The sequence below is a fragment of the Selaginella moellendorffii genome, unplaced genomic scaffold (genome assembly GCF_000143415.4).
Source record: "Selaginella moellendorffii unplaced genomic scaffold, v1.0 SELMOscaffold_7, whole genome shotgun sequence".
In the NCBI taxonomy this organism is placed as follows: domain Eukaryota; kingdom Viridiplantae; phylum Streptophyta; class Lycopodiopsida; order Selaginellales; family Selaginellaceae; genus Selaginella; species Selaginella moellendorffii.
The window spans coordinates 2,744,798-2,760,655 of NW_003314268.1; the positions used below are offsets into that span (position 1 = coordinate 2,744,798).

At 50.1% G+C, this 15,858-nt stretch overlaps 6 protein-coding genes across 7 annotated transcripts; 1 reads left to right on the forward strand and 5 right to left on the reverse strand.

Moving 5' to 3' along the window:
* Positions 1-950: 950 nt before the first annotated feature.
* Positions 951-5,609, reverse strand: LOC9634043 (serine/threonine-protein kinase Nek4). The gene is made up of 15 exons (XM_024671228.1): positions 5,322-5,609; positions 4,628-5,231; positions 4,500-4,566; positions 4,375-4,440; positions 4,274-4,320; positions 4,152-4,197; positions 4,013-4,093; positions 3,914-3,956; positions 3,803-3,852; positions 3,669-3,750; positions 3,559-3,608; positions 3,435-3,508; positions 3,328-3,379; positions 2,667-3,275; positions 951-2,615 (listed from the first exon to the last, which is right to left on the reverse strand). The coding sequence occupies exons 2-15, from the start codon at positions 4,729-4,731 to the stop codon at positions 1,053-1,055; spliced, it is 2,934 nt and encodes a 977-aa protein (XP_024526996.1). The 5' UTR covers positions 4,732-5,231; positions 5,322-5,609; the 3' UTR covers positions 951-1,052.
* Positions 5,610-5,923: 314 nt separating this feature from the next.
* Positions 5,924-7,567, reverse strand: LOC112345214 (pentatricopeptide repeat-containing protein At4g02750-like). Its single transcript, XM_024671543.1, has one exon. The coding sequence runs from the start codon at positions 7,565-7,567 to the stop codon at positions 5,924-5,926; it is 1,644 nt and encodes a 547-aa protein (XP_024527311.1).
* Positions 7,568-7,605: 38 nt separating this feature from the next.
* LOC9634044 (probable xyloglucan galactosyltransferase GT11) lies at positions 7,606-9,159 on the reverse strand. The gene is made up of 2 exons (XM_002966644.2): positions 9,084-9,159; positions 7,606-9,019 (listed from the first exon to the last, which is right to left on the reverse strand). The coding sequence occupies exon 2, from the start codon at positions 9,011-9,013 to the stop codon at positions 7,649-7,651; it is 1,365 nt and encodes a 454-aa protein (XP_002966690.1). The 5' UTR covers positions 9,014-9,019; positions 9,084-9,159; the 3' UTR covers positions 7,606-7,648.
* Positions 9,160-9,191: 32 nt separating this feature from the next.
* On the reverse strand, positions 9,192-10,763 carry LOC9634045 (guanylate kinase 2, chloroplastic/mitochondrial). 2 transcript variants are annotated; one of them, XM_024671438.1, is made up of 5 exons: positions 10,675-10,763; positions 10,300-10,361; positions 9,894-10,025; positions 9,646-9,837; positions 9,192-9,597 (listed from the first exon to the last, which is right to left on the reverse strand). In XM_024671438.1, the coding sequence occupies exons 1-5, from the start codon at positions 10,679-10,681 to the stop codon at positions 9,259-9,261; spliced, it is 732 nt and encodes a 243-aa protein (XP_024527206.1). In that variant the 5' UTR covers positions 10,682-10,763; the 3' UTR covers positions 9,192-9,258. The 2 variants fall into 2 exon arrangements, with proteins under 2 accessions (XP_024527206.1, XP_002966691.2); XM_002966645.2 differs by having other exon boundaries at positions 10,300-10,763.
* A 123-nt stretch (positions 10,764-10,886) lies between these two features.
* On the forward strand, positions 10,887-11,807 carry LOC9634046 (developmental protein SEPALLATA 3). The gene has a single exon (XM_002966284.1). It carries the CDS (start codon positions 10,887-10,889, stop codon positions 11,805-11,807), a length of 921 nt encoding a protein of 306 aa, XP_002966330.1.
* Positions 11,808-11,826: 19 nt separating this feature from the next.
* Positions 11,827-15,304, reverse strand: LOC9652514 (pre-mRNA-processing protein 40C). Its single transcript, XM_024670950.1, has 13 exons — positions 15,090-15,304; positions 14,410-15,024; positions 14,321-14,358; positions 14,177-14,255; positions 13,791-14,114; positions 13,607-13,690; positions 13,414-13,560; positions 13,250-13,356; positions 12,879-13,002; positions 12,685-12,828; positions 12,481-12,627; positions 12,308-12,430; positions 11,827-12,256 (listed from the first exon to the last, which is right to left on the reverse strand). Exons 1-13 carry the CDS (start codon positions 15,246-15,248, stop codon positions 11,972-11,974), a joined length of 2,376 nt encoding a protein of 791 aa, XP_024526718.1. The 5' UTR covers positions 15,249-15,304; the 3' UTR covers positions 11,827-11,971.
* Positions 15,305-15,858: the final 554 nt, after the last annotated feature.

Below are 15,858 nucleotides of genomic sequence, written 5' to 3' on the forward strand. Positions count from 1 at the left end.
GTGACGATGGCTACCAGCGCGAGCAGGAGCATGACGATGCCTGCCGCGAGCACACCGGGTGATGCCACGAATGCTGCTGCTGCTGAAGATGGTGCTGACGACGCAGTAGGCGGAGAGGTGCCCAAGCCAAGGGGCCTTGTTATGGTCGAAGGTGGTGGCGATAGCGGCCTTGGGTTCCACGTTATACTCGAAGGTGGTGGCGATGGCGGCCCGGCCCTCCTTGGTCGCCAGGCTACAGTCTCGGGCTTGTTGGTCGGCGAAGAAGAAGGTACCAGAGAAGTGGGAGACTCGAAGTATTTCAGCTCAAACTCGCTTGCTTACCACTTCCTTTTTTAGGGCATTAAAGTGTCTAAGTACTTACGATGTGTACGGTAAACGAATGTTTTTGGACAAATATGAATAAGATTCGCAAGAACAACGAGCTTCCACTCATCGCCTGTAAGCTCAGTCTACAGATGAGCATTAAGATGCAGCGAGTTCCACCATGCACACGTACTTTGTAGTTGGCTTTCAACACATCGATCGATGTCCGCGTGATATGGCCCTTCCAGACATCCTCTCACCCATGATCTGAGACAATTCGTCCACAGAAGAACTCCCTAAACCTTACCTTCATTGCTACCTCGTCCCAGCAACATCAACCATCTTGTGATTGATTTCCAGCGACGGAATTCTGCCAAGATCGACGAACTCCTTCCCCGGAACGTGGTCATGGGAAGAAAAAACATCAGAATCAGAACAAAGACAGAGCGCATGAACCTTTGCAACGCCCACCCCGACAATGATCGAATCCATTTTGTTGAAGACGCAGTTGGGCAAATGCACGGGAATACGGCCTCCTCGGCCGCATCCCTTCTCTCGTCCTCCTTTGCGTTCGCCAAGGACGCGATGAACTGGTCAAACAAGTGATAGATGATGTCCGCCGTGAAGATCTTCACGCTCAGCTCTTCCGACAAGTCTGTGGCCTCATTTGGCGCGAGAGTGTGGTTATGAATGAAAACAATATCAAAGCATTCGTATCTTCTGTTTTTTTTTTTTTTTTTCACAAAAAGCTATGTATGATCTGGGATGTTGTGATCCTCCGCTTGCAAAACTCCCTTGAGGCTGCGCGTAAGCCAGATGGCCGTCTCGCGCGGAGAGACCTTGTCGCTGCCAAACGGCCTCAGCACGATGGCCAGCTCGTCCAGCCGGTGCTGCGACAGCAGCTGCGCGCACAGCTCCAGCAGCCCCTCCAGCGCCTCCGCCCTCTGCCGGAACGATTTCACGTCGATCCCTTTGCTGCTCGATCGGTTCTCCTCGCTTGCTTGCTGCTGTGACACTAACACCTCCGGCGTTGGCGGGCATGGATGGCTGCTGCTCACCGTCGTACCCGACGAAGAGACCGAGAGGACGTCCTTGTCCGAGCTCTGGAGCTCGATCACCGAGCATCCAATGTCAACTTTGCCTGGCAGCTCCAACTCGCTGCTGTCGAGCGGATGATCCGACTGCTGCTGCTGCTGTTGCTCTCCCGATCCGATCCGAAACGTGCTGTGGCGGATGACGTGAATCACGTCGTTGTAAGCTGGCCGGACCTGGACCGGGGACTTGTCGTAGACCTGTATGGTGCCTTTCTCCTGGGACCTGTTGTTGCTGCCGCCTTGCTCGCTCTCGCAGTCGTAGGACTTGTACGAGGAAGAGACCGTCTCCTTCTCCGTCGACCTGTCCGCCAGCTCTTCCGACTCGCACTCTCGATCCATCATGGCCGCCGCAGGCTTGTCCTGGTCTTCGGAGCATGCACACGGCGTTTCCGGACGGAGGATCGCTTCTTTCTCCTCTGGCTTGTCCTCGGCGTCCACCCTCTGGAAACTATTCAGCAGCTTGGTCACTGATTTGGTGCTTTCCCGGAGATTGTCTTCTTCATAGTCACACGTCGACGAGTAGCTTGGCTTTTCTTGTTGCATCACCGCAGGGAGTGCTGGAGATGGAGGCTGAGGCGGGAACCCGTTCATTCTTAGAAAAGTTGGCGAAGAGTCGATCTTCTTGTAGCTCAGCCATGGAGACTCCATTTTGAAGTGAGACTGCCCAACTGATGGTTCCGGAGCTTGAAACCTGTCAGTTGCTGCCGAGTCTCTGGCGACTGCTTCGGTAACACCACAGAGAGTTTCCGCTCTGGCGAGAGGGAACTCTGGAATCAAATCCAGCCTTGGTGCGTTCATCGAAACATCTGGAGACTCCCCACTGACCGAGCCAAGTACCTGATCCGAATCGGACTGAACAGAAGAAAGCTGCTCGTCGACAACAAACTCACCGCGTTTGGTAGTATTCGCCACCCGAGGATGGAAAGGTGCGAGTTTTGATGGCTCAGTCGAGACTGGAGCATCGCATGCGGCGTCCTCAAAAATTCGATTCTTGTACGTATTGCTCACAGGCGTTCCGTTCTGGAAGTTGCTCGCTGCCGGAATTCGACTTCTTAGTGGCGAGGAACTTCTTCTTCCAGCGGACGCCTTCGGCAGAGTAGACCTTTGAGCTGGACTTCCAAAAGCCGGAGAACGTGTGGCTTTTGCAGCTGGGAGTTTTTCTTCGACAGGTTGTAGAGCGAAGACAGGTGTGGCAACAAGCTCGGCTTTCACTTTAGCCTGAACAAGTAAGCACCAGTAAGAAACATAATAATAGCAAACAAAGCTTACTATGTGCTTTGGTAGTGGTATTTGAGTTGCTTTGTACCCGACGTCTGTTTTCATTCTCGATCTTTCAGGAGTCCGGGAAGGCGGAGAAGCTATAGCACGGCTAACATGAGTCACTCTAGCCGGTGAGCTGCTGATTGGAAACTTCTCATCCCCCTCATCCTTTTCAGTCGAGGTGTTTTCCGTTCCCTTCGAAATAGCACAGTGGTGCCGCTTTCCCATGCGGCTGTCCTCGGCCCATGCTACGTCTTGTAGATCCGTATCTTCTGTCGGTGACAGTGGCAAGGCATTAGCCGAAAGGTACTGACTGGACGATCTCGACGTTTCTTTTCCAGAAGCAGCGTCGTTCCATATTGGACTGGAGCAATCTACCATGTTATCTTGAGCACCACCCCAGCGACAATCACTAGAGTCGAAAGTTCTGCAAGGACTGCTCTTTCCACTGTTATAGCTGTCCTTGCCACTGCTCGAGTTGCTTATTCGACTGGCATCTCCGTTTTGAGGTCGGTGTTTTGACTGCCTATCCGGTGTAGAAGATTTGAGAAGGCTAACTTGAGTTTGGCATAGTGTAACATGTGCCTGCAGATGTGGATGACGAAGCAGATCTCCTGCCTATTGATTTATAAATCCATTAGAACAAATATAAGACATGCCTACAACCTACCGTTGGGCGATGTTCTGGATTTTTCCTCAGCATGCTCCTGATTATGGACTTTCTGCAGGCAAGTAACAGTAAGTAATAAGAGGCCGCTACGCTTTATAAAGACTTACAAGGTATTGGAATAGTTGTTGGGTAGAGGTCCTACAGTAGACTTGTTGATTTTACTGATCAATCCTTGCATATCCTGCAAGATAAATTGGTAAATCATTGGGAAAGCTTCGGTACATAACTTACGAAGGCTTTGAAAGCAGGTCGGTGAGCAGCCATCTCATACATACAACATCCTAGCATTTCAAAAGATCAAGAAAATCAATGCGACAAGCTTGGAACCATCATCAGCATACCTAACGACCATATATCTGATTTGAAGCCATATGGGATGTCGGCAAGAAGTTCCGGGCACATATAATTTGGGGTCCCAACCACCTGCAATGTTTTCTTCCTGTCAAATTCGCTGCCAAAACAGAATAGAACTTACAGATGAAGCTAGATCATCTGCTTTAAGCAATTTGGCAAGGCCAAAATCTCCTGCTCATATAAAAAATATGCGTCAGCAAGTAGCAAGCAAAATGAACTGAAACTGGCATACCAAGTCGAATGTCTTGATCTTTTGTCAAAAATATGTTCGAGCACTGAAAAGTAGAAGAGCTTGAAACCAAATTCTGTCAGCGTTCAAAACGGTGCCTACCTTCAAGTCACGATGTAGTACGTGATTCGAATGAAGGTATTCCACAGCTAGAAGAAGCTGCGTAAACCACCTGCACAGCTTCTGCAAAATTTCAAAAGCGGTGATTGCTTCTTGTTGCTATGGATAGAGCTATAAAAACCTCTTCAGGAAAGAACGTTCCGTTGGATCTTCTGATCATCTCGGCCCTGGCAAGAAGTCAAACTCATTTTAGTGCTCTGTAGAGACGTAAAGGAGCACCCTCTTACGGTTCAAATGACTTACATATCACCCCCTTCACAATATCCAGTAACGATGCAAACATAGCATCCCTGTTACATCCAGTTATAGTCCATAAGCTGAACAGATCAAAGAGCAACACTCACCTTTTCGACCCAGGATTCCTTGTGGTCGACAATGTACGGATGAGTTATCCCAGCGATAAGTGCCATCTTCGAAATTTACACAAATTCTGTCTCGTGAAAGGAATCCAGAAAGGAAAAGGCTTTACCTCTTGATGAGCAGATCTCCTGCACCTATCAGTCTGTCGCGCAAGCCTGATTTTCTTCAACACATATCTGCAAGAGAACACACTTCATCAGCCAAGAAGAAAAATCTTAGCCAATTCTCAGCACTCACTTCTTCTTCTCGATTTTGTGATTGACGAGTATCGCAGAACCAAATGCCCCTCTCCCAACCTGCTCCATAATCTCGTACTGATCCATCCTGGACTCCATTGCCATTGAATCCGCCTTTTCCTGTTACCCTGTGTGGTCTGCTCCTCAAGAAACTAAATGCACGCCATAACGCTCCCTCTTTAAAGAACTCCCCTTCCCTTGATCCAAAGAAACTTGAGCCACCTACATTACAAGCCCGCTATCTCATCTTGGTAGATCTGCATTGCCCGGACGAAGATCCGGAGAGGACTCTCTTCACTGAGCACCGTAACCTGTCCGCCATAGCCTGTTCCACAGGGAGCATAATCGCGCCGAGGGAGTGGCGACTATAGCTTTGTCCCTATAACCTTTCCATCCGGCATTGAGTTAAAGCGCAGTTCCTGTGGGCCTCTGATCAGAAGAGCTGCGGCTTGCCGACACACCGTCGCGTTAGCGAGCTGGTCTATTCCACGGCAAAGAAGGAATGAGGGTGGAATCTGGCACTGACAGGGCAAGGACAAGGCACGCAGCTGCTCTGGCGATCCACCATAATCTCCGCTTATCCGCTAAGAAATCTCGCCCGGAACCTGGAGATCAATCAAAGGAATAAGAAATCGCTCGAAATCCCCGAGAAAGAAGAGAGAGCGAAATCTCCGACAGGTAAAATCCGAGCTTACCGGCGCTAGAGATTTCGCGGCCGGGAACACGAGCACGAGCGCCTTGTGATCTCCATCGATCTTGATGGATCGTCGCTACCGCTGCTGCGATTGCTGGAGACGCGATTCAAGGCGCCACGCTGCTCTCTTAAATGCCGCTGCTCCATTCAAAGCCCTAAACGAGGAAGTATAAACACTACTACAGAGAGAAAGGGTCGGTTGTGTGTGAGGCTTTCATACTTTCATAGAGGAAAGGAATGGAAGAGCATGCAGTCTTTACGAACACCAGCCTATAACTTCCCATCTTATCCCACAGCCCAGACAAGTAAATCCAGGGAACGTATAGGCTGGTGCGTCATTGTCTCTTGTTAATTACCGGCCAGCTGTTTTTCACAACACACCTTTTACCTTTTTGAGTGATTTTTTTTCACTGCGAAGTAAAAATCACAATCAGCATTGCTGTGTTGATCTAGCATTGCATCATTGATGTCGTACTTTAACCAAACTTTACGCAGCACATGGTTAGAACATTGATGTTCCAGCAATAACAAAAAAATCGAATATATAACCTTGGGAACTATTCTAACTTGTACAACGAACCCGGGGACCACATTTTTCTATCTCTATGTATGGTTTAGGGCATTTGCAAAGAGTGTGTAGGCAGTCACATCTTCTCCACCAAGCTGTGCGGCCGCCAAGGATCCAATGGCAAGATCATTGTGGGCAATGCAATTCGATAGAAGGCATCTCCATTCCAGGGAATCAGGTGCAAATGCCATGGTCGTCAAGAGTTCTCTTGCGTCGTCAAGATACCCAGCCCTGGCAAGGATGCCTAACAAGCAAGAGTAGTGCTGCTTTGTGGGTTCCAGGCTATGATCAAATTTCATGGAAAGGAAGAATCTCTTGCTGGTGTTGACGCCACTGCTGCTGGAAGAGATTAAGATTGGGGAGAATGAAGCATTGTCATGATCTACGATGAGATTGGTCTCGTAGAAAAGCTCCAGTGCCATGGTAAACTGCCCGTTTTGCGAGTAGGCATTTAGCATCGCGCTACACGAAACCAGGCTACGCTCCGGCATTTTGTCGAATATAGATCTAGCGAGATCGAGATGCCCTTCCTGGGCATATGCGACCAGCATTGCGGTCCAGCTGGCAAGGTCCCTGAGTGGGATTCCATGGAATACTCGTAATGACTCTCCCACATGCCCAGATGTGGCATATGCTACAAGCATGGCCGTGCAGGAGAAGGAATCTTGGACGGGGAGTGTGGAATCTTGAAGATGACGTGCTGCCTCGAGCGCTCCAGTACGGGCCAAAGTTGCAACCATTGCATTGCACGAGACAAGATCGACAAATGGAAGTTGATGAAAAATATTCCTTGCGTCTCGCAAATGTTTGGAACTATTCGCTAGAGCGGCCAGCATTGTGGTGGAAGACTGGAGGCTATGAACCGGCATGTTTTGGTACACGGATTTAGACTCCTCAAGATGCCCTTTCACGGCATATGCCCAGAGCATTGTATTCCAGGACACCGTGTTGCGCTCTGGCATCGTATTAAAGATTCTTTTTGCTTCGAGAAGGTTTCCTGCTCGAGCATAAGCCGCAAGAATCGTGTTCCAGGAGATTAAGTCATGCCCGGGACAAGAATCAAACAGTTTCCTAGCAGTATACAGTTGACCACTTTCGGCATATGCAAAAATGATAGCGTTCCAGCAAGCTTGATCTCTATATTCCATCTGATCAAACACTGTAGCTACGAATTCCAGAGAAAAAGAGTGATCTGTAAACTCTCTAATAATTATTGTGCAAGATATAATACTAATTTCTGGGATCTCTTCAAAGAGCTCCCTACATTTTGTAAGATGCCCACCTTTGGCATTTGCAAAGAGAATTGTGTTCCATGCATATAAATCTCGCATTGGCATCAAATCAAACAGAGCCCCTGCCTGGCTAATGCCACCATTTCGTGCAAACGCTCCCAGCAGTGCGGTCCAGACAATAAGATTCCTTCCCGGAAACCGATCAAACAAGAGCTCGGCTTCTCGCAAATGCCCACGCTCACTCAATGCGGTGATCATCGCGGAACACGAACAGGGCGTGAGGATCGGCATCGCTGCCAAGAGCTCCCGCGCCAACTGGAGTCGATCGCTGCGAAGCGCCGCCACGAGCATCAGATCCCAGCTGAAGGAATCCCTTCGCGATCCCAACTTGCGAAAGATCTCGAGCGCGGGATGGACGCTTCCACTCCTGCCGTGCTTCTCGATCATCTTATTCGCGGCAAACACATCAATTCGAGAGGAGAGGAAGAGGAAAGAAACTCTCTCGATTCCATTCATCAATTTCAATTTTCAGCCTCGAGCGATCGACCCATGGGCTGCTTCCTCCAAAACCCGCTGGATCGCAACATCAAACGCATCACCCTCCAGCCGATCAGACCCTCCCCCGTGCGCGTAGATCAATCTGGGCGCCATCTCCAGCAAGCGCGCTCTCATTGCGGCCACCTCCTCGCGCGGGAACCTCCCAAGAACCTCGGAGATGCTCACGTTCCCGCCCTTGATCTCCTCCTCACGGACGAACACAGAGTAGCCACGCGGATCGTCCGGAAGGTGCCACGTGTACTGCGAATATGCCGAGTCCTCGTGGAAGAACACCGGGATACACCCGGCGACGATGGCATCAAACACGGATCGTCGAGTGGCGCTATCGCCGCGCGGCTGGAGGCAAAATTCCGCGCTGAGGAACGCCGCGGCGATGGGCGCCGGATCGTGTCCGCAGCGTCGCTCACCACAGTCGACGAATTTGCACCGCGCGCTCGCCTCGCCCACGCACTGATCCAGCAGTAAGCTCCGGATGCTCGCTTCCTGCGATGGCCGGGGAGCCCCCGCAAACGCGAACAAGTAGCTCCTCCGCGAGCCCCGGACTCTCGCGACCCAATCGCCCAGCTCGCCGCGAGAGCCCGGATGGAACGCAGTCGGGTATGGTACCGCGTGTTGCCGGCGACGAGGATCCCACGGATTCTTCTCCACGAACAGCACGCTCATGCTCGAGAACTTTGGAGACGCGAGGATCGGCGTCCCCCAGCGATCAAGGTCCGGGTTTGATCCAGCTCCAAAGTCCCAGGCTGTTCTTCCCATCACCACGAAGTGGTCTCGACCGCCGCCGCCCTGTTCTTCATCCCAAAACTTCCTCGCGGCGTTCCTCTCGAGCCACTCCGCCACCCCGGCTCCATGCAAGCTCTTGTTGGCGCCGGGGTTGTAGAGGTAGTGCAAGGCGTCCAGCCCGGCGTAGTATGGGACGTAGAACGCGTTTGCTCGAGCTGGATCGTCTGTGAGGCACTCGTAGCTCGCCATTCTCCGGTGGAAGATCACCTCGAGCATGTATGAGTCGGTCTTGTACCACCCTTTTCCCAGCAGCGGCTCGAACTCCTGTGGCACTGGCTGTCCAAATCCGTCGTTGGAGACGTGATCGCAGAAGTTGAGCCAGTTGACAATGCCCGAGTTGCATCGCTCGAGCAGCTGCGAGTTGAATTCACTGGGGAGATCGTAGACGAAGACCCTCTTGCCTTTGCAGCCGTCTACGCTGCTGTTCTTTCCCAGTGAAAGTTCCTGAGAGGTTTGCTCCCGAGTTCCTGGACTCGAGTTGCGAAAGAACAGCAGCGCCATACCGGATACCAGAAAGCAATACAGACTTGCTGTTGCTACTGATTTCTTCATGGATATCTATGCAAGAGGAGATCTGCGTTGGTATTTTCTTCAAGTGACAAAAGAGAAAGTTTGTTGTTACCTTTATTCGGTGGCTCGGGAATCGTTCGTGCTTGAAGAAAACGTTAGCAAGCAGCTTCGAAGGCAAGAAGAAAACTTTCCATAAAGCGAACCTTGAGATCGAGAGAAGTATCGAAATGCATGGGGCCTTCGAATATAAGAGGAAAAGAAAACGAAAAAAGAAAATGACTTGCCGATTAGATGCTTGCCAGCTTCTGAATCACTCTAGACTTTTCCGCGTCGATGATCCCGCATATGGCGTTCACTGATCTCTCTAGTTGCCCGTCCGAGTTAACCACCGCGTAATCAAACTCTTCCAGTCTCTTGAGCTCGTCTCTTGCGGTTGCTACTCTCACCACCAGTTTCTCCATGCTCTCCGTCTTTCTTTCTATCAGTCTCTTCACCAGAGCAAACTCCGACTCTGCGACGATGTAGATGAAAACGGCGTTGGAGCCGAGTATCGAGCGAACTGTGGCAGCTCCTTGGACGTCAACTCTCAAAACGACGTCCTTCCCTTCGGCCAAGCAATCTCGCACCTACATGAAATTAGAAAAACCGAAGGAGAGATAGATAGACCAGCTTACTTGTTTCTTAGGAATCCCTTTATAATCTCCGTAGACCAGCGCATGCTCCAAGAGCTCTTTCTTGTCAATCATCTCCTCAAACTCTTCCTTGCTGACGAAGTAGTAGTCGACACCATGAACTTCTCCGGGACGCTTTTGCCTGCTAGTGGCGGTCACCACGAAATGTATCTCCTTCCTCACTTCTTGAAGCCTCTACACAAGACACAACCATGGAGAAATCAGCCCGAGAAACCAGACAATCCACAAACCTTGATGACAGAGTCTTTGCCAACACCGCTTGGGCCACTGATGACAATTACCAGAGGCTTTGGTGCGGGAACTTGAGGCCCGACATCGAAAGGCGTCCCCAGTGCCTCCTCGAGCTGCGTCATCATTTTCACCTGGAACATGAAGAGCCAACCAGTAAGAACATGAAAGAGAACTAGGAAAAGAACCTTAAGAAACTTACGAGCATAGATATAGATTCATAAGAAGAACAAGGAAATCAAGAACATAGACAAAGGAGAACAAGGAAAGAAGCTTACAACACACACAGGGATTGAAGAAGAAACTTACGAGCGTAGATATTCATAGGAAGAACAAGGAAAAGAAGCTTACAACGCGAAGATGAAACTTACGAGCATAGATAGCAAAGAAAAGAAAGAGCTCCAATACCTCGTTGAGGCCACTGGCGATGTCCGAGGGCGACGCTCCGGTCGAGTCTTTGTCTTTACATCCTGAAGCAAAGCTTGACAAGAGTGAGGACCAGGAAGGAGGAGGCCGATGATGCTTTGGACGCCTACTACCACTCCCACTACACAGCTCACTCACTCTCCCAAGTTTTAGCGAGCAGAACAAGCGGCTGGCAGTCATTCTCTGCGGCGGAAAACGATGGAAATCTCTCACACAGCGGTGGGATTTGACGAGAACAAGCCTCGCGGCTCGAGGAGGGAGCCTAAATGCGCTCATCGATTCCTTCCTTGCTTGTTACAATCCCTGGAAATGCAATGCACGCTACAGCTACATTGCGAGTGTGCCGGATTTTCTAACCAGACATGGATCGCGATGACGCCCTGCCCGCGATCGGAGAGAGCGACGCTTTTTCTTTGCTTCTTCCACGCTGGGGCAAAATTAGGGCAAGCGGGCAAATACCAAAGCCCTAAACAATCGCGGTATAAAGGCCGGGCGGCCACCAAATTTGGACCTCGCTTTTAGGGTTCTTCCGGAAACTTTGGAGGGCTTTTGGCGGGGGAGGGGGAGAGATGGGACGCTGCAAGATTGAGATCAAGTACCTCACCGTCAAGAGCAATCGCAACGCAACCTTTCGCAAGCGCTCTTGCGGCCTGATGAAGAAGGCGGACGAGATCCACATCCTTTGCGGTGCCGAGCTCATGCTGGAGATGGAGCCAGAAGGAGGGACGCCTCGCATCTACGCCTCCGAGAAGCGCAACGATTACGTCTCCAATCCCAGGTACCACATCAACTCCAAATCCAAGCCCAAGGATTCCTCCTCCCCAAAGAAAGGCTCGACTCTTCTCCAAAGCTCCAAAGCCAAAGCTCTCAAGCCCGCGTCCAGGGCGGTTCCAAAGCTCGAGCGAGGCATCAAAGTTCCATCAAAGGCTCCAAAGCTCAAACTCAAGGCTCCAAAGCTCGAATTCAAGCTTCCAGGAGGCTTGGAGCTTCCACAGACAGGCTTCAAACTCCCGAAGATCGAAGCTCTCGACGCACCACCGGCCTTGGCAGCGATCCCCCTCTCGGTTTCACTCCCGCCAAACGAGGACCAGCTCATCGGCTACCAGGGCTTCGACCACCATCAGCTCTTGCAAAACAGCGTCAACTTTGGACTACCTCCCACGAACTTGGACGATCATGGCTCCTCCTCCACCGCCGCCGCCGCCGCCGCCAACACACCCTTCTTCAGCGAAGAACACGACTTTGCAGCCATGGATCCGACCTCCAACAACAACAGCGAGCTCGACAACTTCCCGGACGATCTCTTCGACTTTTCGTCCCTGAAGAACTTCGATCCTGCAAGCGAGGAGCCGTCGGCACAGGATCAGACGACGAACTATCCTTTACCTCCTCCAGCAGTGCCGCAAAACATGTTTGTCATCGGGGACCAGCTCTACTGCTTGCAGCAAGCCGCGGACGGACGAATGGTCTATACCGCTGTTACCTGCTAACTTTAAGCTTACTTAGGACTTCGCGTCAACTTTAGATTTAGAACGCAACGCGGCTTTCGATATTTATACATTGTGTACACGTTGGGTCTTTCTTCCAATTATATCAAAAACAAAGAGAGAGTTTTAACCAAATAAGGAAAAAAGAAAGAATAATAGACAGGAGCTTATCTCTGTCGTTTGGATGAAGAACCAGAAGCTCTGGCTTTTGGATCGTCTTTTTCTTTGTCCCTGTCGTTTGGTTTGAGCCGGCGCTGGAGCTCTTGAGCATGGCGGTGCCACCACGTTTCTCGAGCTCGCCGGGGCATCCTGTTGTAGCGATGGTCCGAGTTGAGCATGTCTTTGGCGTCGCTCCACACGCCCAGGATGTCTTTGCCGTCTTCCGCCAGCTTCGAGGCCGCGTCTAGCGTTATAGCCTCTGCCAGGAGTGCTCGGTATTCCTTCTCACACCGCTGTGTAGAACAACCGTCAATGGGCTGAAACAGTATGAGAAAAGCGTTTACCTCGTACAGGTCCTTGACGTGATCTCTGAATAATCTCTCCCGGTCCGCAGCATCTAGCTCTGGGTTTGTAGCGCGTCCAAGAGCGTCTTTTTCTAGCTTTGGCTTGCTCTCTGTCCACGATGCCTGGCAAAAACAATCAAAGTATAAGATGCATGGCATTTTCAAGAGCATACCTCGGCATCTTTGATTTTCTCCGTGAGAAGAGCCTGATAACCAGTCACTGCATCTTTCCGGCGAGCCTTGGCTCTAACTCTGTCGAGTTCCTGCTCGGTTCTTTCCTTTCGCTTTCGCATCACTCGTTCTCTTTCCCGCAGTTTGTTCTGACAGTTGAAACTTGTAAGACTTAGGACGAAAACTTGCGAGCTGTGCATGCTAACCTCTTCATCACGTTTTTCTTTCGCAGCTCTCTCGACTACCTGTTCAGCAGCCCTTAGTTCTGCTATGTAGCTGTTGAAGATGTTCTCTCTATCCTCGTGTCTTACAGCTTTGCATCGCGGATCATGTCTCACGAGATCTTTGATCTGCACCGACAAGTTGAGCGAATGTACACCTTTTTATACAAGATTAATACCTTCGACCAGCGAGTAGTAGAAGTTATGTCGTTTCTCTCTTTCAGCATAGCCTGGAACTCAGAGGATACAGATGCATAGGCCGCTTTAGCACGTTCTTCCTCCGCTTTCTTCAGCGGTAAGATCCTGCAGAAACATCTAGTTAGAAATGTAATCATTGAAAAGGTGGATGGTGCAGAAGCTTCGGCCAAACACTCGATTTCCATTACAGAAACAAAGTATACCTGCTGTCACCGATCGCAAGTGGAACACATTTCACCTACATAAGGAAAAACCCATGGCTTTCTCTGGCTGATCAAGACTTAAGACTGTGCAAATTAGCATCTGCACCATCCACACAACAAAAGCTTTACTGATGCAGTACTCAGTTTACCTTTCATTGAGTAGCGTCTCCCTTTCTTTGCGATCCAAAGCTTCAAAACGGGGATCCTGATTCCAAATGCTAGCAAAGTTCTCATATGTGGTGCTAGCAGAAAACTCCTGCAACCCCTGGGTATTAGAAAAAAAGAATAACGAAGAAAGCAAAAGGAGTCTTACATTGGATGAGTTTGCCTCGTCCAGGAGTTGTTTGAAACCTTCAACAGCCAACTTTTGTGCAGCCCTCTTTTCCTTTCTCTCTTCCTCTGCCCTTGTCCGAACATAATGCTCAAATATTGAACGCCTTTCAGTGTGGCCAGCAATAGCCTACAGAACCAAAATAAACAGAAAGCAGACCGAGGTCCAAGCGTACCTTGAAGCGAGGATCAAAGAGAATCTTAGGCAGTTCTTTCTCCCATTTCGAAAATGGTGCGACCCCTTTCTCTTTCAACATTTCCTACAGAACACAACAGGAAACAATTAGCTACAAGGAATACAAAAAAGCAAGAAAAAAAAAACAAAAACAGAAAAGAGCAAAGAGTACTACATTAATGCACCTTAAACTGCCGGACGCGTTCTTCCTTTGTTACAGTTGGACCATCCTCTTCACTATCTGATGATGAATCTGATGTAGATGCTTCAGCGTTTTCTTTTGACTTGTCCTTCGACGTATCATCTGCCCCGGCTTTCGCAACCTCTGGTTCTGAGACTGTCGCAATTCCGCCAGAGTATTCCTGCAGTTTCTTCTTTATTGTATCAAGAGCTGTCGGCGTATTTGATGTGCCTTTAGCTTCCCTCCCACCAGTCAAAGCCGCAGGAGCATTAGACACGTCCTTCTTCCCTTTGTCGACAATCTCTGCAGGGATTTGCCAGCTCGTTGCCTTACAGGAAAAGAAAAAGATGTCATGACTTTGCAAAAGCTGCAAAGAAAATTGCCCAGTACCTGCGTTTTAGGATTGTAGTAATACTTTTTCCCGTCATTTGTAGTCACCAGAGACCAATCCGTGCCACTCAGCTTCTCACTGTGAAAAATAATAAAAATTTCCCATAAGAATTGCGGTCCAAATGCAACTCATGATGAACTTACCAGGACACTGGAGTTGGCTGGGACGTGACGTTGCCAGCCTGAACGTAAAAGCAAACATAGTACACACAACTAAGAAGAAAACAAGTTACCTCTCCTTTGAAGCCCGCGGGTTTCTCATACGTAGAATCCCCTGTAACAGAATTATAGTAGTAAATGACTCCATCTTCTGTTTTATGCGCAGCCCAAGCATCTTCCTCAGACACTTCAAATGGAAAAGCATTCTCCGATTTAGAATCACTCACAGCAGTGTGACTTTTGTCTTCGCCAGTAGCAGCAGCAGCAGCCGGCATTTTGTGAGCATGGAAGTCTGGAAGTTCATGGTGTGCTGCTGATCCAGAAATATCAATGCCACTGCCACCCCACACTCCAAACGCAGCACCACCTTGGAAAGGATCGCCCACTGGCCGGAACGATGGATGGAGCTCTTGCCTCTGGTATGGAAGAGAAAAAGTCGGTGGATAGAGAAACGGCCTTTGGGGATGTTGTCCCGGAAGAATCCACTGGTGGTTCGATGGATATGGCGGCGGCTGGACCAAAGGAGAGCTCGCTGGCTGCGACGTTGGCCGTGCTCCAAATATCGATGGCGGAGGAGCGCTAGCGTCCCATCTTACATGCGCGTAGCCCGTGCCATTCGTGGGGCTGGAGCCCATTTGCCCAGATGGCGATGGAGGCTGATAGAGAGGAAGGTTTGGCGAGGAGGCGCCCTGCGAGAGAGATTGCGCGAGAGCGCGCGCCTTTCCAGTGAGAATTTCTAGACTGTGAGGCTTACCGGAGGAGTAGAATTGAGCTGGTTTGGCGCTCGATACGGCTGGAGCGGTGGCGCTGGGTAGCCTGGAAACACGGCGCGCTGCATTTGGCCTGCTTGCCAGTGCCCCTGCGACGGCGATCCTTGCCCTGGGAGCTGTTGCCACGCCGCCGGCGACGCCATCCAAGGATTCAAACGAGATTTCTCCTCTCGCCCTACCCTAAAAGTTTAGGGCTTGCTCGCATTTTCCAAGATTCTTTTTCTCTTCCATAATTCAACAATCGATCTCTCCCACGTAAGATGGTTTTCGAAGGTAATGGCTCACTGATTGAGGGAAGCTGCGCTGAAACCTTTCATTCCCGACCGATTGGTCCAAATCAGCATCCTGTCTGTGGCCTGCTTGAAGATAATACTTCGCCACCCGGTCAGTACGATCCCCAAGATCTTGAGATTAACTACAAAACACATTCTCGCCATCCTTGTAGTCGGGCCTGCACAGGATGACGAGTCCACATTGTCAATTGGGTACTGTAGCCTGGACCTTTTCACTGCTTTCAGATGGGACGTTTGACGGCATTGTTCGGAGATGATCTTGCTGACTATATCTATTCCAGCCCGCGCCCTATTAAACTTTTAGCACCACTGTTTTAGAATATAGCCTTTTTGTAGGTTGTAAACAACTCTGCAATACGCAACAAATAGGAACATAGTGAGAGGTTGACAAAGGGGGGCCATCCAAATATTCGGATTTGAATAAAATACGGTTTCGAGGCTCTAAAAGGTATTGCACAGA